The sequence below is a fragment of the Talaromyces stipitatus genome, genomic scaffold (assembly GCF_000003125.1).
Source record: "Talaromyces stipitatus ATCC 10500 scf_1105507295515 genomic scaffold, whole genome shotgun sequence".
Classification (NCBI taxonomy): domain Eukaryota; kingdom Fungi; phylum Ascomycota; class Eurotiomycetes; order Eurotiales; family Trichocomaceae; genus Talaromyces; species Talaromyces stipitatus.
Genome location: NW_002990118.1, coordinates 2,407,452 through 2,432,089, shown reverse-complemented (window position 1 = coordinate 2,432,089; position 24,638 = coordinate 2,407,452). Strand labels below are relative to the sequence as shown.

Genomic DNA, 24,638 nt, shown 5'->3' with positions numbered 1-24,638 from the left:
TTCATACTTCGGACGATAGAATAATTATGCAGTTATGCTACCATTTCTTCCCCATGTAACTACCTAGACATATGTCACATACATCAATACTCCATAAATTTTGTCATATCGGTCCCAGACCATACGTAAGACATCGGTCTCCAGCAGAAACACACAAAAACAAGCCAAAAAAAAAACGAAGCCAAACCCACACCTAAACCCAGATCCGTTGTAAAATATATTTGATAAGATGATGAAAAATTGTTTGATACCTAGATATCGTTGAGCTCTGTCGCATAGTACAGTTCTGGGAACTAGACCGACGAGGTTGCTTCAAGCTGTGGTTATCCAAGAGACGGTTAGATTGGAAGTGTCGGCGGTGTAGGAAGAATTAAAACTCGGTGAAAAGACTATGATATCTATAATCCGGTTAGCAGGACGTATCACTAGACATATGACAAAGTACGTACGGGTCGTCTCCATTGCTACCATATGCTTCATTCTCCTCGGGATACTTGTCAAACTGGCTTGCATCTCCCTGTCCAGCCCGGACGGGTGGGACATACGGAGCGTCAATGTCCTTCCTCAGCAATCTATCCCAGGTCACTTCGGCAAACCAAGGGTGATTCTTGACATCTTCCGGGCCGCCGTGAAGGTTGCCGAGTCGCTTTGTCAAATCTGGGGTGATGAGCTGGGAAAGAAGATCGACGGCATCTGGATGCATATATGGAGGGTATTTGATTTTGCCTCGAAGAATATTCTCATATATCTTGACAGGCGATCCGCTGTCCCAGAACGGTGTAAAGCCGCAAAGCATCTCAAATATAAGAATACCCAAGGACCACCTATACATATGTCAGCCGCATCCTACCTGCCTTATGGGTATAATTTACCAATCCACTGATTTATTATATCCCTTGGAAGACACAACCTCCGGCGCAAGGTAATCCGGCGTTCCACACAATGTCCAAGTAATATCCGGGACTTCTTTGGCAAAGCCAAAATCAGTAATCTTCAAATGCCCATGTCTGTCCAGCAGTAAATTCTCGGGTTTGAGATCTCGGTATATAATATGCTGCGCATGCAAATATTCTAGAGCCAACGTCACCTCTGCAGCATAAAATTTAGCGACAGGATTAGGAAATCTCTGCGAGGTAGTTAGCACCTTTGCCTACGGATTTCCCAAGGACGATAGTTTCCGTACCTGCGACTTGCGGAGAAGACTGAAAAGTTCCCCGCCCTCAACAAAGTCCATAACCATATATAAATTCTTCGAATCCTGGAAAGTACCCCATAGGGTGATAAGGAAAGGGTGCTTTACCCTTTGAAGCATCCTCCTTTCATCATTTGTGTGTTCCACCTGCTTCATCTTCACCACCTGAGCCTTCTTCAATACTTTGATCGCATAGAAGCGATGATTATGTCTTGACTGCACCAAATGCACCCGGCCAAAGCTTCCTGTACCTAATGTTCGCTGAAGGGAGAAATCTTCCAGCGAATATTTCCCTTTTGTCTGTCTTGCTTGTAAACTAGCCAACTGGCCTTGTGATGCCTGGACATTGTTATTGCTGTTGTCAGTATGTCCCTGCTGTTGCGCATGACTCTCATTTTCATGCTGCTGATGGTGCGTGGGATTGATGATGCTCTTTATACTGCCGATATTCGGCAGATGGTGGTGATGATGTGAGGAGGAAGTATTTGCGCCTTGCGCAGGTTGCTGATTTGTTGACGATGTCAATGTCATCTGATTATCTTGCGAATTGCCTTTTTGATTGCTTGTCTCCGCGCTAGTCGACACAGCGCTATTCTTCTTGCTGCTGCTGTCGTTGGATTCCTTGACCGATGATCGATGCGATTGCTCAGCGGGTTTATCGGATGTTGCTGATGTCGTGGAAGGTTCGGCGCCTGTAGATGAAGAATTAGGCACCTCCTTCGAACCACCTGTCGACAACGTCTTTTTCTTCTTTAGCAATGACCCGAACGTCGGCATGAGATGCTTGCGTCGGGTATTTTTTCCAGACTGCGAATGAGTCTGAAAAAAAAAAAAGAAAGAGGAAAAGAAAGAAGAAAAAAGAACAGAAAAGAAGATTGGACAAGTTCAATTGATTTGTTTGACGGGATGAGCAGAGCAAAGTCAGTCAGCAGCAAGTCAGCAAGTTAAAGTCTTTCCCAATTCCTTGGTGGTGGCAGGTGGAGCAACGAGGACGAGGCTACGTAATAGCGAGTCTGTACGGATAAGGATCGCTCGGCTTGACTGGTAGGATGTCGCAATAATAGAAGAGCTCGTATATAATAATTGAGGGGTGGAATGCTGACTGGACATAGGTTTCTGTTGCCAAATACGTATGTATATATAAGAGAAGTGGGTGGTGAGCGAGCTGGGCTCTCGGGATCTGCTTGTGGCGTCTTGATTGCTGGGATTCAATCGAGTCGAATTCCGACAAGCCGTAGTCGTAGACGATCAAAATGAAAAGATAAAAGACAATTAAGTGAACAGATAGGGGCAGGGGTCGGTCGGAGTGCCTCTACTGTATTTCGCAGTAAGTATAGCTGGGTGTAGTGTAGAGTGGTGGTGTATAGAAAGAAGACTGACGTACATGAAGTCAGGAAGGCGGGGTTTCGTGTCTTAGTCTTCTTCCATTGCGGGCGAGGCTGCTTATGCTATGAATCACTACTCTTTTGTCCAATCTCTCGTTCATGACTCTTCATCTGACTATTTCTGTTCAGATACGGCCTGATAAATTTATTATTTCTCATCAAGAAACCTATTTTGCCGCGCACTGCCGAGAACTTGTCATGGACGCCCATTGTTATGACTCCGGTGATGCCGTTTCCGGCTTGGTATACAATCACATCTTTGAATATATAATAGACTACATCGTCTGATCTCGAACAGCCCCGGACTAGACAAGATCAGACGATTGTTTTAACTTGAGCTTATCTAAACCTGCCAACTCCATTGTAAGTGATATATAGCCCAGAGAATACTATCAAACGCCAATCATACACAAACAGCCGCTCCTATGCAATTCAAATACAAATGCCATAAAGACACAAATAGACAGGGAAAAAAAAAGAACTATCATACCCGGTACTGCTCCATATTCTTCTTAATTTCACCCACAATCTCAGCTGCTTCCGCCTCATTGCGAGCCTCAAAGTCGTATCGCTTTTGCTCATGCGCATCTGTCCCTCGCAGAACCACCACCTGGAAACTTTTTGGATGTCTTCGACTGACTTTGGTACCGATAATATCGTTGAAATTGATGGAGCGAGTCTTTCCCGTAGTATCAAATACTCCCTTTGCAGTCTCTCCCGGCATAACATGCAAGTAATCGGTGTCAAGGACTAAAACTCTCTGATTCGAAGCCGTAAAGGACATGGATTGTTTGCGATATACGTAATACCGACGATAATAACCACCAACCAGATCCTGTTTTTGGGGTTGCGCAAGTGGATGTAACATCTGATGCCCCCTTTTACCTTTCTTTGAAGGCGCCAGGCTCGGATTGTTGATTTGAAGAGGTGCGTTCGGAGAGGCGCTGCCAGGAGAACCCGCGAAAGACGCACCGGCTCCAAACCGTCGACGGACGACATCGAGGTCAGAAATGTTGCCTAATACTTCGACAGTACGATCTAGCGGCGCAACAGTATTCGTACCCTGTATTTTGAGCAGATAATTCCCCTTATCTAGGCCCCATCGTTTGCAGACCGAATCAAGTATCTCAGCAATGTAGCTATCCGTTGCTGTATTCACAGTCGTAGTTTGTGTCGAACCTTCAATGTTGACGAACCGAACCTTTAATGTTTTCTGAACACCCAGACGTGGTGTGGCATGCGATGTGGGCGCAGGCATATCCGCTGGTTTCAATGTAGTGCCATTCAGAGCAGAAGAAAACGGCTGCCCAAGAATAGGATTCATCCTCACTGCCGAAGGCATGGCCTTAGTCTGTGGTGTAGTAGTGCCAGGAGTCTGTGGATTTGAAGATGCCGCTTCATTAGTCTCGGCAACAGGCTCTGGGTTGAATTTGGGGTAAAGACGAGAGTTTTCTTCAAATTCGGCGTCAGTAGCTTCCACCAGGGCAAATTCATCATATTGTTTGCCTCTTGAACGTCCACGCATTCCCACGGCCCGGTTATTGTTGGAAGTAAAATCGGCCAAGGGTAAATGACGACCAAGAGCTGGGAAATCATAGTCAACTTCGCCATCTTCGACCATGCGTAGCGTCCATCGATTCACGTTCAATTTACTGCCTCCAATAGGCGGCTTTATGCCCTCTTTTATATACCTTAATAGCGCCAGACCAATGGCTTCTGCCACTGTGACCGGGCCGGTACGGCCTTGATCGCGAGATTCTCGGAATATGGGCATGTTAAATGGAGTTTCTGGATCTTCAGAAAAGGGGGCGTATATCTTGATGTTCAGAGCCGTATTAGAGTCTGCAGCATATAGAGGTGCAAACCGTTCAATAGGATTTGTTGGAACAGCCTTTCGCGCATTTAGTTCTTTTGACAACAAGCTCACAGGCTGCAAAGTACTGATAGGCCGAGGTGGGGGCAGTTCTTGCAAGCTAGGCGTGGCCGGCTTTGCCTTCCTAGGAGACGCACCCTGAGAACTTGCATTTGGCAATTTGTGCATCATCGCAGGTGAGGAATCCAAGGTATCATTCAGTGCAGCACCGGCAAAAAGAGACGCCGATCCTGCGGTGACACCAAAATCCGACGATAGATCTGAATCTACAGAAGCACCCGCCGAATCCTCGTCCTGATCACCAGTATTCCCGGACTGTGCTTCACTATTGGCCTCGCCGTCGTCTGCTGGTTCTTCTATAACTTGATGCTGAGAGGAGAATTGAATCTGTCGCCGTCTGAAGAGAGCAGGGTTGTCACCTTCGGACATATCGCTACTCGTTACAGTATCACCTCGTGGCCGTCCTTGGGCTACTTCGACTGCGCCCATCGAGCTTCGTCTAAATCCACGATCGAAAGCCGTATCAGGTCCTGCAGCTGGCACTTCCTCTGGGGTATCTCGGCCGTCTTCAATGGGTAGGGAACCTGCCCTATTTCGTACAGGCATTTTGGAGAATTTAATTTGCTGCGCCGCTCTGTATATCAAAAAGTAAGCAACAGAGTTCTTGTCTATGAGCGGAAGTAGCCTTAAAAATACCTTGTAAAATCACCTTCTTCATCACTCTCATCACTCAGATCACTGCTATCTTCATCCTCGCCTTCCCCCACTCTCTGAATGACAGGAACCTGTCTGTCACGTCGCCTATTCTTTCGCGCGGATTTGCCATGATGTTTGATTCCCAAGGCATAGGTACTCCCTCCACCCCCACCAGTCACCATCCCACCCTCATCTTCATCTGCGTCGTCAATACTCAATCCATCCCCATCATTCAACTCCGTATGTCTCGCGAATCGATAATACTCCGAAGCAACGTTGGCAGTCGTAGGGATAGGGGGTGAATATGTCCGCTTAACAAGAGAGCCACTTTCTTGAGTTGTTGTAGTCGCACTACCAGATGTAGGCACCCAGCCAGCGGCACGAAAGCCGGGGGTGTTGAGTGCTGAGTTATTGACGTTGATGAGTCGGTCGCCGATACCGTCTTTGATTGTTGAGAGGTATGATGTGCGCAACTGCCAGATTGTGAAACTATATACTCGTTGGTATCTGAGTTAGTATTTGCTGATATCGCAGTGCGCAATGTAGTGCTTGGCTGTCACGGTTTTCAGGGTTCACTCACTCTTCGCTCTGCAAAAGGGACATGATTGAGGATAGCGCTTTTAATTAAGGCAAAAGATATTTACACACTTTCAAAACGTGCAGATCATAGGCAGGGTTATGGGTCGTTTTCGAGTATGCTGGGCTGAACTATCTTGGACGGGCATCCCCAGAATAACGCATGCCGAATGTACACTGGGATAGAACACAGGCAATGTGGGGTTCGTAAATGATTGCCCGGATCATAAAATTCGCGTCAGGTCCAGCCTGAAAAGAAGAGAATGCGAAATGGCGTATCGTTGATGCTTGACAGATATTGCACTTAAAAGTGAAGGTTGTTTGATATGGCTAGTGGCTCAGCCGCCAGAGAATGGGGGACGCTGTCTGACGCTTAGGACATTCACTCCGGAATCCACCGCGGGGAATATTGGCCAGGCCTAAACCCTTAATCGCGCTACAACAAGTATTCATAACAGCATTCCAACTATATCTGCAATGCATACATTTTGTACGGTACTTTAAAATGCATTATTGCTGCTAGAATGCTGACAATGTACTCCTATGCTTATGCCCATTGACAAAGATTCGTCCTATGATATGGTACACTAACCCCGCAAGTCAATATCGAATCGACATACAATACTCGTAGGTTATAAAACTTGCTTTCCTGATAAGTCAACTTATTTTGCTTTAGCCTTTCCCTTCCGGCCCTTCTTCGGTTTCTCTTCTTCCTCGTCATCAAGGTCATCATCGTTCTTGGCCTTAGCTTTCTTGGCCTTGGCGGTACCCTTTTTGGCTTTGGGAACCTTGACATACTTGTCTTTCTTCAGATCCAGCTCTTCATCTTCATCCTCCTCCTTGGCGTCATCAAGAACTTCATCTTCGTCAGAGTCCTCGATTGCATCTTCAATGTCAGGTTTGATCTTGGGGCCTTTCTTCGGCGCGAGGACATTTGTCGCTTTCATGAAAGGAAGAGGGTGAGACCGCTGGTTGTAAATCCTGGTGAAGGCTGACTTTGTCTGTGTCTCGATTTTGACATTCGTGTCGTTCATTGGACCAAGGCCGAGTTCCACTATAGCGTCCCAGTCCTCGCGGGTAATGAAGTAGCTATCCATCAGATCGATGACATTTTCGACGGCTTCCTTGCCGTCGTCCATCAATGGCCGGACAAGTCTATTCCACAATGCAGGCAAATATTGTTGTCTTATCTCATCGCGATCCCCTGAAGCTCGAAGTCTCATATGACCTTGAATCTCTTTGGTGAAACGATTGAGTTTACCTGCAGAAGTTAGTCATGGTTCTTTCTTGCCCTGGCGGTTGCATGCTTACCGTATTTACTGTTATTACCTAACCAACTTGTGAAGGTTGTCCGCTCCATCATATTTCCAAACACAAAACTAGCAGGTCGGACAAAGCTAAAGGCAGCATGAGTTGGCATCAAACTCCATTGTTGTTGACTGCCATGTATCATTCGGTCCACGAGATCACCGTCGCTAATGCTTGACGCTGCATTATCGGCCAATTCAAGAAGCTTCAGTTTTCGCTCCTTGCCGGAATAGTTGCTAGCCAGCGCGGGCTGCGTTTTCAAGTAATTCTCTTGGAGCATAAGATAGCTAAACTCATGGTCATTGAAGTATAGTTCGATCTTGTCGTTCAATGTAGATTTGGAGCTCTGAGAGAATGTTTGCGCGTTCAGAATCTTGGATGCAATATCCCAGGGCTTCAAAATAATATGCTTTTCCCATGCTTTTGATAACTGCTGTCCTTGGTCGTAGTCCAGAGTCTTTTGATCTAACTTCACCGTAGACAACATGTTAATAAGTTGCCTGATATCTGCATTGGTCCCTGCAATCAAGCTGTCAAGGACTGGTGGAGGAATCTTGAGGCCTTCGCGGAAGCAGATTGTCATCAGCCGGGCTCTAATCATATCCGCAGTCGGCCGCCTAAATTGAAGTTCATAGGTGACATGATCAAATGGCTTCATCTTGGGTAGACTGCGTTCATTGCAAATGAGGATCAAGGGAATATTCGTCTTTTTAGCTGCCGCTGCAAGAGCACCAACACCGCCCCTATCGCCAGCAGACATACCATCCACTTCATCCATAATCAAGACTAGATTTTTCTTCTGGCTTTCGACCTTTTTACCTTCCCCAGAGAAGTAGCCCTGGAGAGATGTGGTATCCAAGACACCGAGAAGTCCTCCCTCCACAAGTTTCTTGCTACGAGTATCGCTAGCGTTGGTCTCAACCACATCGTATCCCTCAAGTTTCGCAACTAAATGAGCTGCCGTGGTCTTTCCAATACCAGGTGGACCGTAAATCATGACTGCTCTATATAGACCAGAACCTTCTTTTCCGGGCATTTTGAAGTTTCGCTTAGCACTCAACCGCCAGTTACGCAACCATGTCTGAAGTTTCTCAACCTGGCCTTTGTTGCCGCATATCATGTTCATCGAGGTTGGCGCATATTTTGTTGTCCAAAGACGATCGTCAACATCAGGATGTGAGCTAGCGGGGGTCACAACTGAGGGCTTCTTAGGCGTGCTCCTTGACTTTGTTTCAGCCGCTTTCTGTTTCTCTTCTTGTTCTATTTCCTCGGCCATGGCACGAATCTTCTTCTCTTCAGCCTCTTTCTTCGCTTGTGCTTGCCCAGCAGCCTTGCCACTTCCTCCGTTGGCAGGAAGCCGTCGGATCAATTCGAATAATCCTTCTTCACCAATGGTCTTGATGTTCATTTCCTTGATCTTCCTGAGCTTACTGGGACCGGCATCACTTCCAAGAACAACATAGCTAGTCTTTGAACTAGGAGCTCCAGTGACTTTTCCACCATAGCGCTTAACGAGGCTTTGGCCTTCTTCACGTCCAAGCGTATCCAGAACACCTGTAAAGACAAAAGATAACCCGGCAAGACAGTTTTCTGCGCCAACCGGTAGCTCCGCTGATCCAGCAGCAGGGGGTGTACGGGATCTGGCAGCAGCCGCAAAGTTGAACTTTGGCTTCTCACCAGGAACAGTTGGTGGAGGAGTTGGTGGTCGAACTGTTGGAATGGTGTCGAAGATATCTTGGATCTCTTTATTCTCGGGCTCTGAGAGTTTCGGTGCGGATTTCTGTTTCTTGACAGCTGGCTCTGCTTTCTTCTTGGGCTTTTTATCAGCCTCATCTGGTTCGAAAGCAGCGTCTGTTTTGCGTTTTCTTCCAGGTTTTGCTTTAGGTTGCGTGTCAAGCATTTCAATATCGTCGTCACCGAGTTTACTCTTTCTAGAAGTGGCGGGCTTCACAGTAAGTTCGTCAGAATCGCTTCCGTCCTTGTCATCTACATAATCATCGTCGTCCCGGCCGGATTTGCCGTACTCTGTTGCGAAGATATCGTCGCCTCCGAGGTTATCATCATCATCTAGTACTTTGGTGACAGGGTTGGATGTGCTCGACCTTCCTTTCTTTTCTGTTGACGCTGGTGTATCTTTATTTTGTTTCGCCTTTGGTGTGCTGTTTCCGTTTTTGACGGGGGAGTCGGAGGTTGTTGCTGCGGTATCTTTTGCTTCTGTATTCTTCGGGGGTCGGCCTCGTTTCTTGCTAGAAGCGAAATAATCTGATGTGGTGGTCGGTTCTCCTTTGGCCTCCTCTTTGGTCCTGCAGGCCGGGTTGTGTTAGGAACTTCTTCTTCTTGAGACGAGGTGAACACGTACTGTTTCTTCACTGGTTTACTTTTTGGGGACGGCTTGCTTTGGGGTTCGTCCTCATCACTGTCATCGACTACTTTCCTGCTTCCTTTAAGGTGTTAATCCCTATCCATTGCAGAGACCATACCTCGTAACTTACGTTTCTTTCGTGCGGCAGAAGGATCCTATTTAAGCAATACGTCAGGATGTAATCGAACAATTGATATAAGAAAAATCGAAAGAGAAAACATCTAAATATAGTCAAAAGCAATGCCTGAAACCAATGATACACATCCTGCATATATGCGATGCATCAAGGAAAATGTTGATGATGACGCAAAGCGTAACGTACCTCCTTAGGAGCTGGTTTGGCAGGGGGAGCAGCTGTCCTAGAGCCAGCTTTGGCACCGAAAAAATTCCTAATATCCGCCATATCGGCAGATGCTCAACCAACTCGGGTCGATAGATAGAAGAGATTGAGAGATGTCGAGTTGAAAGAAATCAAGCTGAAGTTCGGGAAGGCAACGCGGAGACGCGACTGTCGCGCTTTCAGTCTGGTGCCCGCGGTTCGCCGCCTTGGTTTGCTCGAGTTCACGTGATCAAACCACTTTTACTCTTTTGGGTCAGTCTTATGCCAAGCTTCAAGACTTGAAGTTGAAGAACCGAACGGACGATATCTTTTCAAGCCGGAAGCATCGCGAGTCTCGAACGAAGGGACATATTTATTTTTCATGATGTTGGCGAAGCCACAGTTTGGCCTGTTAAGGTCATGTAAGTTCAATTGAGCCTACGTTTCCTCTTTTCTGCTTTTTCTGCTTTTATAGGCAAACCAGAGATAGCATTAACTAACATCGCACAAAGATAACGTCCCCTCTCTACTACAATCCCAAATCTCACGATGCTTCTCCACAACCTCGCCAGCGATGGACTGGCTCACGCCCAAATTCGCCGAAAAATCCAAATCCCCCAAGGGCCGTCCCAAGATGCACACGGGCGGTTCCGTACGTGGCACAACAGTCGTCCACGGCGACTACGGGTTGAGAATGAAAGACCATGATCGCCGTGTAGCAGCGTCATCACTCAAGATTGGCGAAGATACGATACGAAGACGATTGCGAGGGATGAATTACACGCTTTACAAACGTGTTAGTGCGAATATTGGTGTTTATACCTCTGGTAATGAGATGCGTATGGGTAAGGGAAAAGGTAAATTTGATTATTGGGCGGCGAGAATTCCGGTTAGTAGGATTGTGTTTGAGCTTAAGGGGGATATCCATGAGAAGATTGCTAGGGAGGCTTTTCGGTTGGCGGCGCATAAATTACCAGGTTAGTTTCCCACGACAAGTAGGAATTTTGTGCGCATTCTTCTAATTATAAAACGTCATAGGACTCTGGGAATTTGTGAAAAAGGGCGATCCACCGGTCGTCGGAATTACGAAACTGGGTAATGGAGTCACATTGGAGAGTTTGAAACGACCACGACGAGAAGTCCCCTTGGACGTGAAGAATAGTCCCAATCCTCCCAAGACAGCATCAACCAGCACTTCGCCCACGCAATAACCACTTCGTTCCCTTTCTTTCCGCGGATCTCCTTCACATCGTGTACTTTATCAATATATCCGGTCTAAGCACCAATCCCCGTTCCGGGTCCGAGTCTCTGCGCCGTTCTTGTTCGTCGGGCCTCTTCATCGATGCCCTCTGCATCCGGCTTCAAATCTTTTGTACCATAGATACATGCATTAGCCTTTTTTATACAGAATTCACGAAATCATATCACATGGGCATCCCTATTTTCAGGCAAGCTTGGGGAGTATGGTAATACCTTTATCAACCTCTCCCGAAACACCAATCGTCATCCCCGCAGTCTGGGGCCCATTCAAATTCGGATCTTTGCTCGTCAAATCATTGTTTCGTTGCTCATTCTCATCATCTCTCGATAGGATCTTGAGTTCACTGATTGTACTTTTCTGGTTTGCTGTTTTCACCACCCGGTCAGTTGCAGTCCCATTAGGCATTTTCCAGGGGCGTATTGAACATACCACCAAGTTGCCCTTTATCTTTTGGAGGGGTATTCGTAAATTCGCGAATGGATTCGTATCTGATTTAGTTCCGTCAGTTTTCTATACCCCCGATGTAGTCAGGTAGGTGGAACGAACTGCCTGCTTTCTCCGCCTGGTTCCATAATGTTTATTTCTTGCTAGGTACAAGTATTAAAATTTGACGTAGAAATGTACTTGTTTTTGAATGTGGAATTGTAGTGATGTGTAGGTAGCTTATTCAAGTTGAGGTAGATAGACATGTTAGAGCAATGACGTAACCCACATAATGGTCTCCAACATCGAAAACTTGAAGGACTCCTAAGATGTAATATGAGCAATCAATCACTACTCAAGCCATAACTGAAGATGCAGTAGTCATTGAGATGCACTACAAGTACTATACACATGAAGAATAGAATTCGCTTTGATCATATAACCCATGCCCTCTAACCATTACGCCTGAATACCCCCCAGTACTAGTAGCTTTTCCACTTCAGAAATCCATGCCCATTAAGTACCTATTCAAGCAAATTAGTAGGCTTTTAATGCATATGGAAGTAATCATATCACATACCCTTCATAGATGCGCATAAACTTGGCAACAAAGGCCTCAAGATGGAAGATGACTTTCTATAAGAGACGTTAGCATTGCAACCATATAGACGAATGCGACAACATACACTACCCAGCTTAATTCTATGCTCGTAAAAGGCTGACCATTTGATAACCTCTGGTTTCAATGCATCATCGACTTTTGGGATGAGTTTGAACGTGAGAGTCTGGAAATAAGTTAGTATTTGACCTCAGCCAGACAATTACATTTCATAATACCTTCAACACAGTCGTCGGAGGAATGCAATGAGTCAACAGATCATAAAGCCTTTCCCGAACTTGCAATATCCTCGCCGGAGATCGTTCAGCTAGAATTTCATCCGCAACGACCGAGATAAGAGCCTCCCAATCCGGTGGAGGAATAGGAGTTTTATCAGATACTTTCTCACTAATCCACCCCATATTAGCATGTAAACCCTTCGAAGTCATGGAAGGGTACTAACTTCTGTGCATAAATAGCCTCAAACATAAGCAAAGCTCGTCTCAAATTCCGCCCACTCTCCCTCGCAATCCTCACATTCAACGCATCAGATTGCGTCCAATTCTCCTTTTGCGCCGCCGAGCGCAAAACAGCACAAATATCTAATTCCGAGGGCGCCGCAACACGCACCAAAAGTGTTCGCGATCGAATAGGGGCAATGATATTCGAGGTACTGTTCGCTAGTAGTATGAGGCGTAAATTGGGACTGTATTTCTCCATGGTCCGACGCAAAGCTGCCTGGGCGTCGCGAGTGAGATGGTCTGCTTCGTTGATAACGACGACTTTGAATCGTTGTCGGGCTGATTGGTCTACTTGTTGGGTTTGGGCGACTTCTTTGAGTAGTTCTTGCACGACGACACGGTCATAATTCCCGACATCGGAGGGAGTGATTTCGAGATGGTATACTGAAGCCACGATATTGAACTCTAATTTTCGGTTACTGGTTGTTTGGAAGACGCGAGCGTCGATTTTGATTTTTTCGACGCCGGGGCCGTAGAGTTCTTTGAGCGTTGCGATGATTCGGGTCTTTTTGCCTGCGCCTGAGGGGCCGTAGACGAGAAGGTGAGGGAAGTCACCGCTTTGTGCCTGTAATCATTATGAGCTCTGGTTGCCTTCATCAGAGTGAGGACAGGATCTCACCAAAGATTTCAGTCGTGCTGACAGTTCGGGGTGGTATGTCAGTGAATCAAGCGATCGTGGACGCAATCTGTCTACGAGAAGAGCCATGTTGGGTCTTACGAGGTTGTTGGCAGATATTCTCGGACTGTGGGTGCAATATCTGTCTTGTTCAAGGCTCTGAGGTTGTCACAAGTAAAAGTAACGCGTCGACGCGTAGCACTTAACATGTGGTCCGTGCGTGGTTCTCCAGGCCCTCGATTCGTGGCATTCCCATTGGATTAACAATTAGAAATCTTACTATCGCAAAAAAGGCATGCATATAACTACTCGTCATACTTACATGAAAGGACTACATATACATTTTAAGACTATCCAATCAATCTGTATTTTACAATATGTACAGCCAAACCCCTACCCATATATATATTTCCTTCTATATCCGATTCCATACACAAGAACGCCGTGAATGTATATGAGCTGAGTGTCTGATAATGCAATACAATGATGATAGTACATAATATCTGCAACGTCGAAATTTTTGTCGGGTATCTCTCTTCATGCGATTTTGTCTCCTATGCCGTAGGTCGCAAAATCCCATTGTCATCATACCGTGCCTCTGTTGGATCACTGTCTTAGCATAGCCCTTGAAACAGAAGTGATACGGAACTCACTGAAAAAAGTATACGACAACGTAATCGTATCAATATTCTTCATACTCGGGTCCTTGGCAAAGTCCGGATCAATAAAAAAGAAAACCGGCATATCCACCGACTCGCCTGCATTCAATTTCTGCTCTTCAAAGCAAAAACATTGAATTTTACTAAAATACGGCGCCACCTGCGCGGGAGTAACACTATAAGTCGCAACACCAATGATATCCGAGGTACCTTTATTCGTGGCTGTATAGAATGCTAACGCGGTTTCGCCGGGAAGGACGCGAACTTCTCGTTGTTGAGGGGTGAATTTCCAGGGTAGGACGTCGGAAACGGAGCCGTTGAAGGTGATTCGGAGACGACGAGAGTCGGTGACGGGTTTGAGTCGAGAGGCTGTGTCGCCGTCACCGGCTTTGTGGACTTGGACTGGTTGACCATTCCAGCCGGTTTGTTGGCATATCTGAGATTCGATTAGGTATTCATGTATTTGTTCATTTCAAGGGTACGGAGGCGTACCATCTTATATAAAGGCACGGATCCATAGGCGAGAGCGAGTGTGCCGACTATAATACTGGCAGTGTAGTATCTGATCCTCGTCAGCAATAAGTCTTCTACTTCCGAGAAGAAGATCCACGAACAATGTAGATGTATTCTTTTGCTTCGTTCCAGCATGGTCGTTTGTCGATGCTTGCTGTCGCAAGTTCGATTGCTGTGAAAATCGTCTCGTTCCGTTGGTCGTAAGTTGATTAAAAGACTGTGGGCGGCATATTTTGCGACATCTGCCTAGGAAGCGTAGGCCACGCATGTCCATTTTATCTATGAATTGGACAGCTTGAGAAACTGTAAATAAAGGCGTAAATCTCAATAAAGTTGGCTGAGTGAAGATGTTGTGGTAATTGTCGGCGGAAAAGTATCAACGGGATCGCCAAGAATTGAGTTCCGCTCTCTCACGCCCTAAAGCCGTTTATGTCGGAGATCGTAAGATCGGATGTTATCTATCAACATCATGGACACGAGTCTCATACATACACCAAAGCAGTTCAGATCTCTGCAATAAGATTATCTATAGCTGTCTATATGCTATGTGAGGCATACACGGTACTAATACACAAAAGCGAAACCAAGCCAGAAGCCCTGCCCTTGGTGGAAGAACAGACTGCTAGCAACAACCGAAATAATAGCACAGTGATACTGGAAATCCTTATCCAGCATCCGTCTAGGCATCCATCGTCTTTTATACGAAGACCGATGAGAGAAGTCGCCCGAAGACTCCTCGAATCACGTCAGGACGCTCCTGGGCGCATGTTAGCAGCACAGCGGCACTCAAAGCAAATGCTATTTGCTCCCTCATCAAATACTATCATACGTTAGTGACAAGCTTGATACTATATGTGCGAGTGATGTAGTTCATGTATAGGAAAAATTTATATACCTTTCGTTCATATCGTCTGGGTAGTATCGTTGCCGCTGCCCTCGGGGCTACGAACAGGGCAATCTCCTGCCTTCGTGGAGCGGTTTCCACCAATATACTCCAACCGCACATAAAACAGCCGGCGCCCACGCAGAGACCCGAATCCCACATCATAGGCGTTACAGTCTTGGAGCTGAAGATCTTGGGACCGAGCCTCGTCCTAGATAGACAAACTCCATAGTAGATTAGGCTAATGAACAATGCTAGGAAAGTGGACGAACGTGTTGCGTCCTTGACGGCTCGATTAAGAGTAGTCGCTGGCTGTTTAGCGCGCACTCTAAGAATCAGCTGTAAGGGAAGATTGGTGAGCATGGCAAATTTGAATGAGCGTATAAACCGAGATAGCGCATGCCATTCGCAATTTGGACCACATCCCATATGCACCATTTCACAAGGAATTGGCACGGTGACAGCGGGATCACCCCAATGAATCGGCCAACCGTAGTCTTCACACATAGACTCGAGCAGAGGTGCTTGCCCTGTATCCTTCCCGTAAACAAATTGGCCTCTCCTCGCTCGCCGGAGAGCTTCAATTAGTCGTCCATCGACTTGGGCGGCCTCTCCAATCCATTTTTCGTAGGAGCGCGGTAACCTCTCCGGTGCATAAAACCACGCCCACATGACTACAGCAGCACTGCCAGCAAAGAGCCCAGCATCAGCAAGTCGCGGGGCAATTGTCTCAACGGGTGACCATTTGCCCTTGCTTTTACGTCTCCTCTCCCATTCAGTCCAGGCTAGAGAAGCTATCACACCAGCGGCTCGAGTGAATGTAAAGAGCGTAAGGTCTAGCGATCTTCCGGCGAGGACTGGTCGGCATGTTTGTGTTTGAGGGACATCCAACGGACGTTCCTTCTTTGAATGCTTGACTATGGCGTTGCTTTCAGCCAGCCCACGCGCCTCGCTCTTTTTGTTCAGCAAATTGAAAGCTGCCCATCCTGAAAGACAAGTCGAAACAAACCGCACGATTCTAACGACGTTTTTGGAGGAATAGCGGCTCGACGAGCGGGCGATGTATCGAAAGAACAGAAAAGGTAACCACGTCGAACCCCCCACTAGCACGGCGCAAAATGTCGAAAATTTGTTCAAGCCCAAGCCACCTAGTAGGATACGATGTAGCTAGATAAAATGATGAAATGAGTACTGCGACAGATCCAAAACCATTGTTCATGTTATAACCCACCTTTTCGAGTTTCGCGCGATAAGTAGCATTTTTGCTAACAAGTAGAGGAATGAACCCAAGTAGTCTTGGAGTTGTCAAGGCTAGATATCCCAAGCCGTAGGCTTTGAGTATTCTGTTTATCCGTTAGTCCCTGGAGAGCTTCCCTGAGTCGAAAAGATTCAAACTCACGGCTGGATCAAGTGAGCATGAACAGCCCTTTCCCTGGGAACTGCCATCAGGCCTATTCAGGATGGTACGGCATACTAGAACCGAAATCGACAATTCAACGCCTGGAAATTCCCTCCCTCACCAAGTACCGCTGTCAAGCCTGGGGATTTTGCTAGTGGAGAGCAAAAAGGGTCGTTGTTTTCCAGGGATGCCAATTTTTGAATTCGCATGTGAAATGGACAGCACTGACCCGGCAGTCGTACAAAGTCGCAGTGTAACTAACCAATCAACAACAGGATCGCGAGTCAAGTAGTACTGCAGTAGACCCCGCGTGATTCTAGAATTCGTCGATGTAGTATAAAACTGTGAAGAAGGCGTACACGTAACTTGTTCAATAACAATTACTTGGATGATCGGTGATCGCGCTTGTTTTCGTCTAGTGAGGTTGAAGAGATGGACCGGAGAATGAAGCCTCGGCTTTAATGCTGTGTTCAGATCTCCATAACAATCAATTGTTCCCCAAGACTGGGCGCTTCTGGGTCAGGGGTAAGTTAGTTACCCAAGTATTCTATACGATATGGAAGCTGTTACTGTTAGCAGTATCTGGTCCGAAGGAGTACAGACAGAGAGAAGACGAGCTGAAAGAGCGAATTAGAAGCAGTACGTCACAGCACGCGACTTGCGGCCTAAAGGCTAAGGCAGCGTCGGCGGCGCTTTCTTTCCGTGACATAAATCTTTGCATGTGATCCTCCATCTCCTCTTCTCTTCTTCCAACAACTCCACACTCAGCCCACGATCCCGTTTTATTATCTGATTCTGTTTGGCTAATTGATAATTGACATGCTTTATCAGAGTTTGCAATTATCGCTTACCGCTGCCTAGCCCTGCGCGCCGCTGCCGTAATCTGGTTTCCCCGGATCTTCCCCCGCTTATTTTCGTCTGAACTTCTCGTCTGTTAGATCGGACCGGTCTCATGAGACGATATCAGTCGTACCATCGCCCACCGCCGTCGAATCCGTTGTTCCTGTCACGTTGCTCTTCTCGCGTTCGATACTTCATGGCGCCGGTAGATCATCGTTCATAAGATTGATTAAATCAACCTCGGCGGCGAGCGCTCAACGTGGATCTTGAGGAAACATGCTGAGAAACGATCAGACAGAGGCGCCGCACATATAATAACTTCACAGACAAAACAAACGACCATATCGACCACCTATAATGCATGTCGCAGGATCTGTTAATCGTAGGGCATCGCCTCCACCTCCCGGTCCATTCGGATGTGAGTTGTCTTGTGGTTCAGAGAATATAGATGCCTGTACTAATCCCCCATATGGTGTAGATAACTTCCTCGCGGCCAACGATACTCCTTACGATGCCGGTCCAGCTCCGCCTCCTGGACCGTCGCTTTTAGACGATACCGAGTCCAATATGCTTGAAAGTTTCTTCACAACATTAAATACCAGTCAATTCAACGTCGGCGATGCGTGGTACCAGGATCTTTCACATGATAAAGGTGGAGGCACTTTTGGAATGGACTGGATAGAGGGACTACCCCCGAACTTGGAAGGATCAACGACTACTCTATCACAATCGCCTAATTTACCGATGCATCCACCAAAAAATACAAACAGCCTCATGGGAGGGCCTAGTCAAGACTCCGAACTCCTTGCAGCCGCTTCTATGCTCTGGGGCAATGGGGGAAATACGATGAACTTTCCAGCACAACATCTATTTCCTACTAATGTCATGTCAGAAATGGCACAAAATCATAATATGAGTCAACCGCGGATCAAGCAAGAAGGAATGCCTCGACATCATACAAATCAGCTCGACTCTCGTCACATGCTACCTCAAGCACAACACACTCCAGTGTTCAACCCAGAACAGCCAGCAGTTCCCGTTGATCCGCATACATCAATTGAAGTCCAGCAACTGCGCTGGGGTTCAGATGCGGGGTTTGTCGACCAAGGTTACCAACGACCTGCAGGAATGGAGAACACAGACGAAGTTACAAAAAATCTGCTTGAGAATATGAAATGCCTTGAACCACAAACAAGTACAACAAATACACGTGCGCCGACGCCTACTAGAGCATTTGAGATCCCTCATAACGGAAATTGGAATAATATCAATGGTTCATATATGTCTCAACCTTCCGAGTCAGTGAATCATGACGAGGGCGAGAGCAGTCCACGGCCTAGAAAACGCTCCAAGATCAAAATACAGGAGGAAGATTCCGACGATAATGGCACACCTCCTAGGTTGAAAAAGGCGAGGGGTGTATCCGGAGGTAAAGCTAGACGCGGCTCAAGCGAGAACGCTTCGAAACGACCTAAGGCTCAGCAGGGCAGCAAAACGAGGGAAAACCTTACAGAGGAGCAGAAGCGCACGAATCACATTCTTTCAGAGCAGAAACGTCGTAACTTGATCAAGCAAGGGTTCGACGAGCTATGTGCATTAGTCCCTGAACTTCGGGGTGGTGGTTTCAGCAAGAGCGCCATGCTCATCCAGGCTGCGGATTATCTTGAAGAAGTCTTGAATGGCAACAACATCCTGCGTCAACAGCTGTCACAGCTTAAAGCAGTTAACGGCTTCATGATACCCCGGTGATTTATATCTTGCTCTTCGCGCCACTCTTTCTTCCTTGGATACCGGTTGTCACATGGTTATCCACAAACCAAACTCACCGCTGCGATCTAGGACTTCGCCCATTGCGAGCCGGATCTCTTTCTTCTTTTGTTCTACGATACCCTCAAAAGCCTCCAGGAGTTTCCTCTGTAGTTCAGGATTCTACAGTTAGGATGGATTATATCTACACAGATGGAGTGTAGATATTTGCCATCTGCGTTTGCATACAAGGACATAATTTGTGCGGATGCCTGTGAATATTCGATTGTTGTGTTATTGCGCGTACATAACGAATGATGTGTAATGTACTATCGAGATGCCAAGTATTGCAAATAAATTGAACGTTTATAACTTCTTATTTACTTTGTAGGATGAGTCTATATCAGAGGGGAGATAGATCTGCATCTGATTAGCTGGACCCACTTAACACAAGAGCTCCCGGGTGGGGATCGAGATTAGTCTAACATCAACAGCTTCATCAACAATCAGCTTCCAGCAAGGTTCAAAGACAGAACTTTAGATCGAATTCGAAAGACACCGTTATCATAATAATATCCCATTGATTGCGAATTCATATCCATTGATTTCAATTATTTTCGTGTGTATACCAAATCCACACGCGTCTAACACCAAAACAATGGCAACAACAAAACGAAAACGCACCACTAACCCCGAAGATACTGACGACCACGACACAACCACCTCTCTTCGAGAATCCAAACGATTCGCCTGGCTCAAACCACAAGTGAAAAACGTCTCAAAACACACCATCAAATCGAAATGGTCTTCTCTTCCAGAACCAGCACAGGGGAAAGTTCGGGAACTGTTTAGATCGTTGGAGAGGCCTGTTATTGTGCGACAACGTGATGAGAGGAAGAGGATTGAAGCGCAGGTAGCGCTAGGAGGGGTTGTGAAGACGTGTGTTTTTTTTTTCTTTTCGTCCTATCGACCTACGGAATGATGCGATCTGACGAGGTGTTTATTTCGCGAATAGATTGGAACGTCGATTACCGCGCATGCCCTTCCCACCGCTTACGAAAGATGCTGTTTTTGATCATGAGTCTGTGCTGAATGAGCATGTACGTTCTTATTCCGGACGCGATTATCAGTAACTGGAAGCTAATATTTCACAGCGTGTGTTGGAGACTCAATTATCGACGACCAGAAACACAGTCGATCTATTGAAAATGGAAATCGAGCGCGAAGAAGCCCTTTTGGCCAAGGAGCTGAAATACGTCGAAGAAATGGAGAAGAATGCGAAAAAGGCGGAGATTGAACGGCGACGGCAGATGAAGAATGTATGCTCCTTCACCTCTACAGGAATTGGTACCGATGAGACGTTAATGAGTGATGCTAGGAACACCCTGTTCTACGACATATTGATGTACAGAACTCTACGAGCGAAACAGTATCGTCCGCGCCGTTTGTGATTATTGATCGTTCCAAGGATCAGGCTACGCTATGCGAGGTACCCGCCTTTCCTTTTGTCTATCTCTAGCTTGACAGTCAACTGATTAAAAAAATACAGATGGAACCAGATCGCGAGATTCAGTCGATAGTCACGCAACTAAATGGACATCTCAACTCGATGCAAAATAATGTCGCGCCCTTTGCTGCATTGCGAGAGGCTATTGCCGAGGCACAGGCGGCTTTGGATTTTTTGCCTCTTCCGGATTGAGTGAGGGCTCTTCTTGCAAAGGGATATATCTTCACGAACCGGTGACTGAATGGAATACACACCGTCTATACTGTTTCGCCTACCAATGTCGGCAAGCGACAACTTGATCATTGATAGGGCAACATCCTAGTTAGATTGCGCTCACCAGAAGCAGCAACCCAAAGTCGTCGCGCAAACGCCTACCAAAACATAATGTATATAGCATTGAAGCGGTAGCGACTGTGGTCATATTCAAGAGAGAAAATGTCTATACCGCCGGTCTATGGCATCAAACTCTCCGCGGAGGGTAATTTGAGTTTGGGGCTATGACGAAGCTACAAACTTCCCTTCCGCCGATGCGATCGCCAAAATAATTAGTATAGCAGCAGACAGTCAATCATGTACATAGGCATGTGCAGTCATATGAATGCTGACTCGGGATCAGATACGAAGAGTAGCTCTAAATAGTAAATACGAAGAATATGACTCTGGTAGCCGGCCAACCGAACAATGGACCAAAAAGTCAAACTTCACGACTCCACATTTCCTTCTCTTCGATCCATTCTCTAAACTTCACCTGCGCAAATCCTGACTTCTCTTGCTTGTTGTATTGCACCTTATGCTATTGCTACTTTGCTGTGAATCTGCTTATTGTTGCAGCGATACCTACTGCGTTATTACTGGTACCACAGCTAATCGCCATTTATTAACCTGCCCAATTCGCATTCCTTATTCTGATAAACGCCCACACCCCCGCATTTTCTACCATGCCGGAAAACATCGCGACCGCCGATTCAGACTCCAAGACCAGCGCGTTGGTCGAGGATATCAAACCAAAAATTAATACAGATAACGCGTCGTCGTCGTCGTCGATACAAAATGTGAATTCTACTGGCAAGGGTTCGACTGAACAACAACAACAACAACAACCTGCCAAGGCTGATGCAGCTGCAGGCCAAGCGCATGCGTCGCCGAAGAAGCGTCGCAAAGTTAATCATGGTATGTCTCCATGTGGTTGCGCAGGATCCTTCTGGTCTGTGTAACGATGGAGAGGAGAGAGACTAGAAGAAATGCTGATTATGTTATCTTTGGTATAGCGTGTGTGTATTGTAGACGGTCGGTAAGTTGGGTATGCAGCTGAGTTAATCTGGAAGAAAGTCTAACTATTCTTATTTGAATAGCATATGACATGTGACTCGGTACGTTTGCGTCTATTAACTCGGTGAATATCAACTGATCTCGCAATTTGTAGGAGCGACCATGTACCCGATGCATCAAACGCAACATTGGCCATTTGTGCCATGACGAGCCGCGCGAGCCCGCCAAGAAGAATAATCGCACCGAACCTGAAGACGGTGCAGCTGCGATTGGCAATGGGAATGAGTTTGCGAGTTCGCATAATCTGGCGACTGATGCAGGAAATCAGTCGATGTTATCGGATTCATCGTTGAGTATTCGTCCGTCGACTATTGACCCGTCGCAGTCCGTCCAATCTGCTACAATTCAACCTGCGGCTGGACAGGGGTTGGATAGAAATAATCAGCACAGTAAGATCTGACCCAACTATAAATCTGATTGATTGATTTGAGCTTATTCCGATTCTCGTCTAGTGTTTGGTTACAATGCCGGCGGAGCAGGAAGCGGCGACTGGGGATTGAATGGACAGAGTAATGGGTTTCAGGACATGCATACATTCCATCCGTCGTATATGTTCAACGCGCCCGAAGTCACCAATGAATATAACCTGCTTGGTGATTTCCTCAACAACAGTCTATTGGACGATAATGGGATGTATGGCAATGAAGAGTTACAGGGGATGTTTTCGGACTCTTCTTTGATTAATATGAGCACTAATATCAATCCCAATGCTGCGTCATTTGCGCAGCAACAACAACAACAACAACAGTTGGCACAGTTGGCGCCACAGCAAGCAACAAACACACAAATTCAACAACCTACTTCCAGCGTATCTACAGACAAGGCTCGCGAGAACTATTACATGACGGCCGCAGACCCCTCCGGAATGGATCCCCCAGAAGAACGAATGAACAAGCTTCTCAAAGCCAAATACGAAGCCGGCATGCTCAGACCATTCAACTACGTCAAGGGCTACGCAAGACTAAATCAATACATGGAATCACACATGAAACCCGCATCACGGCACAAGATCCTTCGACAGCTCGATAAATTCCGCCCGAAATTCCGTGAACGAATGCAAAGTCTGACCGATATTGAACTTGTTTTTTCTGAAATGTGGTTTGAACGGAGTTTGATGGAGTACGATCGCGTCTTTGCTAGTATGGCGATTCCGGCTTGTTGTTGGCGAAGGACCGGGGAGATTTTTCGGGGTAATAAGGAGATGGCGGAGTTGATTAATGTGCCCATTGAAAGTCTGAGAGATGTTCGTTCAACCCCCTCCCTAAATCACCGGAGTATTTTCACGCTGACATGTTTGGCTCTCACAGGGAAAACTAGCTCTCCATCAAATCATCACAGAAGACCAACTCGTCAGTTATTGGGAAAAGTTCGGCGCAATCGCCTTCGACGGCTCTCAAAAGGCCATGCTTACCAGCTGTACGCTCAAGAGTCCCGATGATGACGATTCAGCTAAAGGGATCCCGTGCTGTTTTTCGTTTACTATTCGTCGAGATCCGAATGCCATGTACGTTTCCCCTTATTCACTGGTTGATGGTTGCTAATGGATATCAATAGTCCGGCGCTTATTGTTGGTAATTTCCTTCCTTCCGAGAGGCGTCCTCGTTAGATGTTGAGTTGAATGTATGATGTCTGTCTTTTTGCTTGATTCTCGGCCTATTATTCTTCTTTGTATATGGCGTTTAGAAGGGGGGTTCGATACCATTTTGTTATGGTGTTGATGGGTTGTATATGGGAATGAATTATCAGATACACTGGGAATATACATTTAATTTCTTTAATTACATATGTATCGACGAGTATCTGTGTCCAAAAGTAAGGAGCGACCTCGTCACTTCCTTCCCTGCCCTATGTATAGTATCTTCCACCTCTGGCACCTTCCACTTAAAACTTCCCACCTTGACAATTTATCATCCTTCCTTCATCATTGCTTGAATCTCAACGGGAATACACGACTTCCTACCCATCTCAACGACAATTTTCATAATCCGAGCCATGGATTCCTCCGACGAAACCCACCAGGACGAGAAAGCAATCTCAATATGCTGTTAGTCCTCCACAATCTACTCCCTAGACAACATCGACTCGAATCTAACTTTCATTCCTATCGCTAGCATTCACAGCAGATATAATGTCCCAAATGGAAGACGAAACCATCTCATCTACTCAATTCTCAGCCTGGATACAAGAAGCTGATATATCTGAGACATTAGCGAGTACTGTACAGATCCTCTCAGGTATATCGGTCACGAGGTTTTCGGATGGTTCGTTGAAGATGTTGGATAATTCTGCCCCGGGGTTGTGGAATGCGTTTATGAGGTTTTTGAGAAGGATTGAGGGGGGACGGGGTGACGTTGGGAGTGAGATTGTGAAGGGTATGCCATTCGCAAGGACTTGGGCTCAAGGTAGAGGTTTTGATTGACAATTTGATAGTTCCTTTGCTTGTGTGTCGCATGTTGGAATGCTGCTATTCCGAAGAGGGGGGTGGGAAGTTTGGTATGAGATTGCTAGATTGTTGAAAGCGACGATGCTCATGCTCTCCTAGGGCCGTGGAAGTTATTCCAGGTGTTGATCAGAAGTGCCGAGATTTGTCTAGGTATTCCCCTTGAGCCCTTAGATGGTGACCCCTGGATAT

The 24,638-nt window shown here is 46.5% G+C and overlaps 12 protein-coding genes across 12 annotated transcripts, besides 3 other annotated features; 5 read left to right on the top strand and 7 right to left on the bottom strand.

Annotated features, from left to right (window-relative positions):
* Positions 1-22: 22 nt before the first annotated feature.
* TSTA_049440 (cAMP-dependent protein kinase catalytic subunit PkaC1) lies at positions 23-2,243 on the bottom strand. The gene is made up of 4 exons (XM_002485415.1): positions 1,184-2,243; positions 873-1,126; positions 450-824; positions 23-398 (listed from the first exon to the last, which is right to left on the bottom strand). Exons 1-4 carry the CDS (start codon positions 1,967-1,969, stop codon positions 371-373), a joined length of 1,443 nt encoding a protein of 480 aa, XP_002485460.1. The 5' UTR covers positions 1,970-2,243; the 3' UTR covers positions 23-370.
* Positions 2,015-2,065: a sequence feature (T-rich).
* A 695-nt stretch (positions 2,244-2,938) lies between the features above and the next one.
* On the bottom strand, positions 2,939-5,749 carry TSTA_049430 (stress activated MAP kinase interacting protein, putative; the record flags this gene model as incomplete). Its single annotated transcript, XM_002485414.1, has 3 exons — positions 2,939-5,084; positions 5,147-5,635; positions 5,727-5,749. The coding sequence occupies 3 exons, from the start codon at positions 5,747-5,749 to the stop codon at positions 3,062-3,064; spliced, it is 2,535 nt and encodes an 844-aa protein (XP_002485459.1). The 3' UTR covers positions 2,939-3,061.
* Positions 5,750-6,238: 489 nt separating this feature from the next.
* Positions 6,239-9,795, bottom strand: TSTA_049420 (DNA replication factor C subunit Rfc1, putative; the record flags this gene model as incomplete). Its single annotated transcript, XM_002485413.1, has 5 exons — positions 6,239-6,983; positions 7,034-9,333; positions 9,390-9,471; positions 9,523-9,547; positions 9,715-9,795. 5 exons carry the CDS (start codon positions 9,793-9,795, stop codon positions 6,385-6,387), a joined length of 3,087 nt encoding a protein of 1,028 aa, XP_002485458.1. The 3' UTR covers positions 6,239-6,384.
* Positions 9,796-10,012: 217 nt separating this feature from the next.
* Positions 10,013-11,145, top strand: TSTA_049410 (mitochondrial 54S ribosomal protein YmL47). The gene is made up of 3 exons (XM_002485412.1): positions 10,013-10,133; positions 10,224-10,688; positions 10,750-11,145. Exons 1-3 carry the CDS (start codon positions 10,094-10,096, stop codon positions 10,920-10,922), a joined length of 678 nt encoding a protein of 225 aa, XP_002485457.1. The 5' UTR covers positions 10,013-10,093; the 3' UTR covers positions 10,923-11,145.
* On the bottom strand, positions 10,779-11,632 carry TSTA_049400 (uncharacterized protein). Its single transcript, XM_002485411.1, has 4 exons — positions 11,519-11,632; positions 11,402-11,460; positions 11,185-11,337; positions 10,779-11,078 (listed from the first exon to the last, which is right to left on the bottom strand). The coding sequence occupies exons 1-4, from the start codon at positions 11,542-11,544 to the stop codon at positions 10,987-10,989; spliced, it is 330 nt and encodes a 109-aa protein (XP_002485456.1). The 5' UTR covers positions 11,545-11,632; the 3' UTR covers positions 10,779-10,986.
* Positions 11,633-11,807: 175 nt separating this feature from the next.
* TSTA_049390 (DNA replication factor C subunit Rfc5, putative) lies at positions 11,808-13,291 on the bottom strand. The gene is made up of 6 exons (XM_002485410.1): positions 13,134-13,291; positions 12,457-13,079; positions 12,233-12,401; positions 12,082-12,180; positions 11,976-12,031; positions 11,808-11,919 (listed from the first exon to the last, which is right to left on the bottom strand). The coding sequence occupies exons 1-6, from the start codon at positions 13,218-13,220 to the stop codon at positions 11,895-11,897; spliced, it is 1,059 nt and encodes a 352-aa protein (XP_002485455.1). The 5' UTR covers positions 13,221-13,291; the 3' UTR covers positions 11,808-11,894.
* Positions 13,292-13,506: 215 nt separating this feature from the next.
* TSTA_049380 (cytochrome c oxidase assembly protein Cox11, putative) lies at positions 13,507-14,666 on the bottom strand. Its single transcript, XM_002485409.1, has 4 exons — positions 14,404-14,666; positions 14,282-14,351; positions 13,784-14,225; positions 13,507-13,728 (listed from the first exon to the last, which is right to left on the bottom strand). The coding sequence occupies exons 1-4, from the start codon at positions 14,574-14,576 to the stop codon at positions 13,685-13,687; spliced, it is 729 nt and encodes a 242-aa protein (XP_002485454.1). The 5' UTR covers positions 14,577-14,666; the 3' UTR covers positions 13,507-13,684.
* A 150-nt stretch (positions 14,667-14,816) lies between these two features.
* Positions 14,817-16,647, bottom strand: TSTA_049370 (uncharacterized protein). The gene is made up of 4 exons (XM_002485408.1): positions 16,585-16,647; positions 16,417-16,528; positions 15,198-16,352; positions 14,817-15,122 (listed from the first exon to the last, which is right to left on the bottom strand). Exons 1-4 carry the CDS (start codon positions 16,629-16,631, stop codon positions 15,000-15,002), a joined length of 1,437 nt encoding a protein of 478 aa, XP_002485453.1. The 5' UTR covers positions 16,632-16,647; the 3' UTR covers positions 14,817-14,999.
* A 738-nt stretch (positions 16,648-17,385) lies between these two features.
* TSTA_049360 (HLH transcription factor, putative) lies at positions 17,386-19,542 on the top strand. Its single transcript, XM_002485407.1, has 2 exons — positions 17,386-17,842; positions 17,903-19,542. Exons 1-2 carry the CDS (start codon positions 17,782-17,784, stop codon positions 19,171-19,173), a joined length of 1,332 nt encoding a protein of 443 aa, XP_002485452.1. The 5' UTR covers positions 17,386-17,781; the 3' UTR covers positions 19,174-19,542.
* Positions 19,543-19,828: 286 nt separating this feature from the next.
* Positions 19,829-20,869, top strand: TSTA_049350 (uncharacterized protein; the record flags this gene model as incomplete). The annotated part of the gene is made up of 5 exons (XM_002485406.1): positions 19,829-20,109; positions 20,186-20,270; positions 20,325-20,489; positions 20,549-20,659; positions 20,720-20,869. 5 exons carry the CDS (start codon positions 19,829-19,831, stop codon positions 20,867-20,869), a joined length of 792 nt encoding a protein of 263 aa, XP_002485451.1.
* An 888-nt stretch (positions 20,870-21,757) lies between these two features.
* Positions 21,758-21,778: a microsatellite.
* Positions 21,779-21,912: 134 nt separating this feature from the next.
* Positions 21,913-23,761, top strand: TSTA_049340 (Zn cluster transcription factor Rds2, putative). Its single transcript, XM_002485405.1, has 6 exons — positions 21,913-21,968; positions 22,030-22,047; positions 22,101-22,395; positions 22,459-23,249; positions 23,314-23,510; positions 23,561-23,761. The coding sequence occupies exons 2-6, from the start codon at positions 22,033-22,035 to the stop codon at positions 23,610-23,612; spliced, it is 1,350 nt and encodes a 449-aa protein (XP_002485450.1). The 5' UTR covers positions 21,913-21,968; positions 22,030-22,032; the 3' UTR covers positions 23,613-23,761.
* Positions 22,731-22,753: a microsatellite.
* A 373-nt stretch (positions 23,762-24,134) lies between the features above and the next one.
* On the top strand, positions 24,135-24,522 carry TSTA_049330 (uncharacterized protein; the record flags this gene model as incomplete). The annotated part of the gene is made up of 2 exons (XM_002485404.1): positions 24,135-24,378; positions 24,437-24,522. 2 exons carry the CDS (start codon positions 24,135-24,137, stop codon positions 24,520-24,522), a joined length of 330 nt encoding a protein of 109 aa, XP_002485449.1.
* Between the last annotated feature and the right edge of the window lie 116 nt (positions 24,523-24,638).

Bases quoted from the DNA above. Each gene is read 5' to 3' on its own strand.
- TSTA_049360 (XM_002485407.1), top strand. From the start codon at position 17,782: ATGCATGTCGCAGGATCTGTTAATCGTAGGGCATCGCCTCCACCTCCC. The intron at 17,843-17,902 runs GTGAGTTGTCTT...CATATGGTGTAG, and splicing joins ACCTCCCGGTCCATTCGGAT to ATAACTTCCTCGCGGCCAAC.
- TSTA_049370 (XM_002485408.1), bottom strand. From the start codon at position 16,631: ATGGCAGTTCCCAGGGAAAGGGCTGTTCATGCTCACTTGATCCAGCC. The intron at 16,353-16,416 runs GTGGGTTATAAC...CATTTTATCTAG, and splicing joins ATCGCGCGAAACTCGAAAAG to CTACATCGTATCCTACTAGG. The intron at 15,123-15,197 runs GTATATAAATTT...AACGTATGATAG, and splicing joins CCAGACGATATGAACGAAAG to TATTTGATGAGGGAGCAAAT.
- TSTA_049410 (XM_002485412.1), top strand. From the start codon at position 10,094: ATGATGTTGGCGAAGCCACAGTTTGGCCTGTTAAGGTCAT. The intron at 10,134-10,223 runs GTAAGTTCAATT...CATCGCACAAAG, and splicing joins GTTTGGCCTGTTAAGGTCAT to ATAACGTCCCCTCTCTACTA. The intron at 10,689-10,749 runs GTTAGTTTCCCA...AAAACGTCATAG, and splicing joins GGCGGCGCATAAATTACCAG to GACTCTGGGAATTTGTGAAA.
- TSTA_049440 (XM_002485415.1), bottom strand. From the start codon at position 1,969: ATGCCGACGTTCGGGTCATTGCTAAAGAAGAAAAAGACGTTGTCGACA. The intron at 825-872 runs GTAAATTATACC...ACATATGTATAG, and splicing joins TATAATAAATCAGTGGATTG to GTGGTCCTTGGGTATTCTTA. The intron at 399-449 runs GTACGTACTTTG...ACCGGATTATAG, and splicing joins GGTAGCAATGGAGACGACCC to ATATCATAGTCTTTTCACCG.
- TSTA_049340 (XM_002485405.1), top strand. The intron at 22,396-22,458 runs GTAAGATCTGAC...ATTCTCGTCTAG, and splicing joins GGATAGAAATAATCAGCACA to TGTTTGGTTACAATGCCGGC. The intron at 23,511-23,560 runs GTACGTTTCCCC...GGATATCAATAG, and splicing joins CGTCGAGATCCGAATGCCAT to TCCGGCGCTTATTGTTGGTA.
- TSTA_049380 (XM_002485409.1), bottom strand. From the start codon at position 14,576: ATGGACATGCGTGGCCTACGCTTCCTAGGCAGATGTCGCAAAATATGC. The intron at 14,352-14,403 runs GTTCGTGGATCT...GACGAGGATCAG, and splicing joins CAAAAGAATACATCTACATT to ATACTACACTGCCAGTATTA. The intron at 14,226-14,281 runs GTACGCCTCCGT...ATCGAATCTCAG, and splicing joins CCGTGCCTTTATATAAGATG to ATATGCCAACAAACCGGCTG.
- TSTA_049390 (XM_002485410.1), bottom strand. From the start codon at position 13,220: ATGGCTCTTCTCGTAGACAGATTGCGTCCACGATCGCTTGATTCACTG. The intron at 13,080-13,133 runs GTGAGATCCTGT...TAATGATTACAG, and splicing joins CAGCACGACTGAAATCTTTG to GCACAAAGCGGTGACTTCCC. The intron at 12,032-12,081 runs GTATGTTGTCGC...CGTCTCTTATAG, and splicing joins ATAGAATTAAGCTGGGTAGT to AAAGTCATCTTCCATCTTGA.
- TSTA_049400 (XM_002485411.1), bottom strand. From the start codon at position 11,544: ATGGAACCAGGCGGAGAAAGCAGGCA. The intron at 11,461-11,518 runs GTTCGTTCCACC...GAACTAAATCAG, and splicing joins CCAGGCGGAGAAAGCAGGCA to ATACGAATCCATTCGCGAAT. The intron at 11,079-11,184 runs GTATTACCATAC...ATGGTACAAAAG, and splicing joins TTCGGGAGAGGTTGATAAAG to ATTTGAAGCCGGATGCAGAG.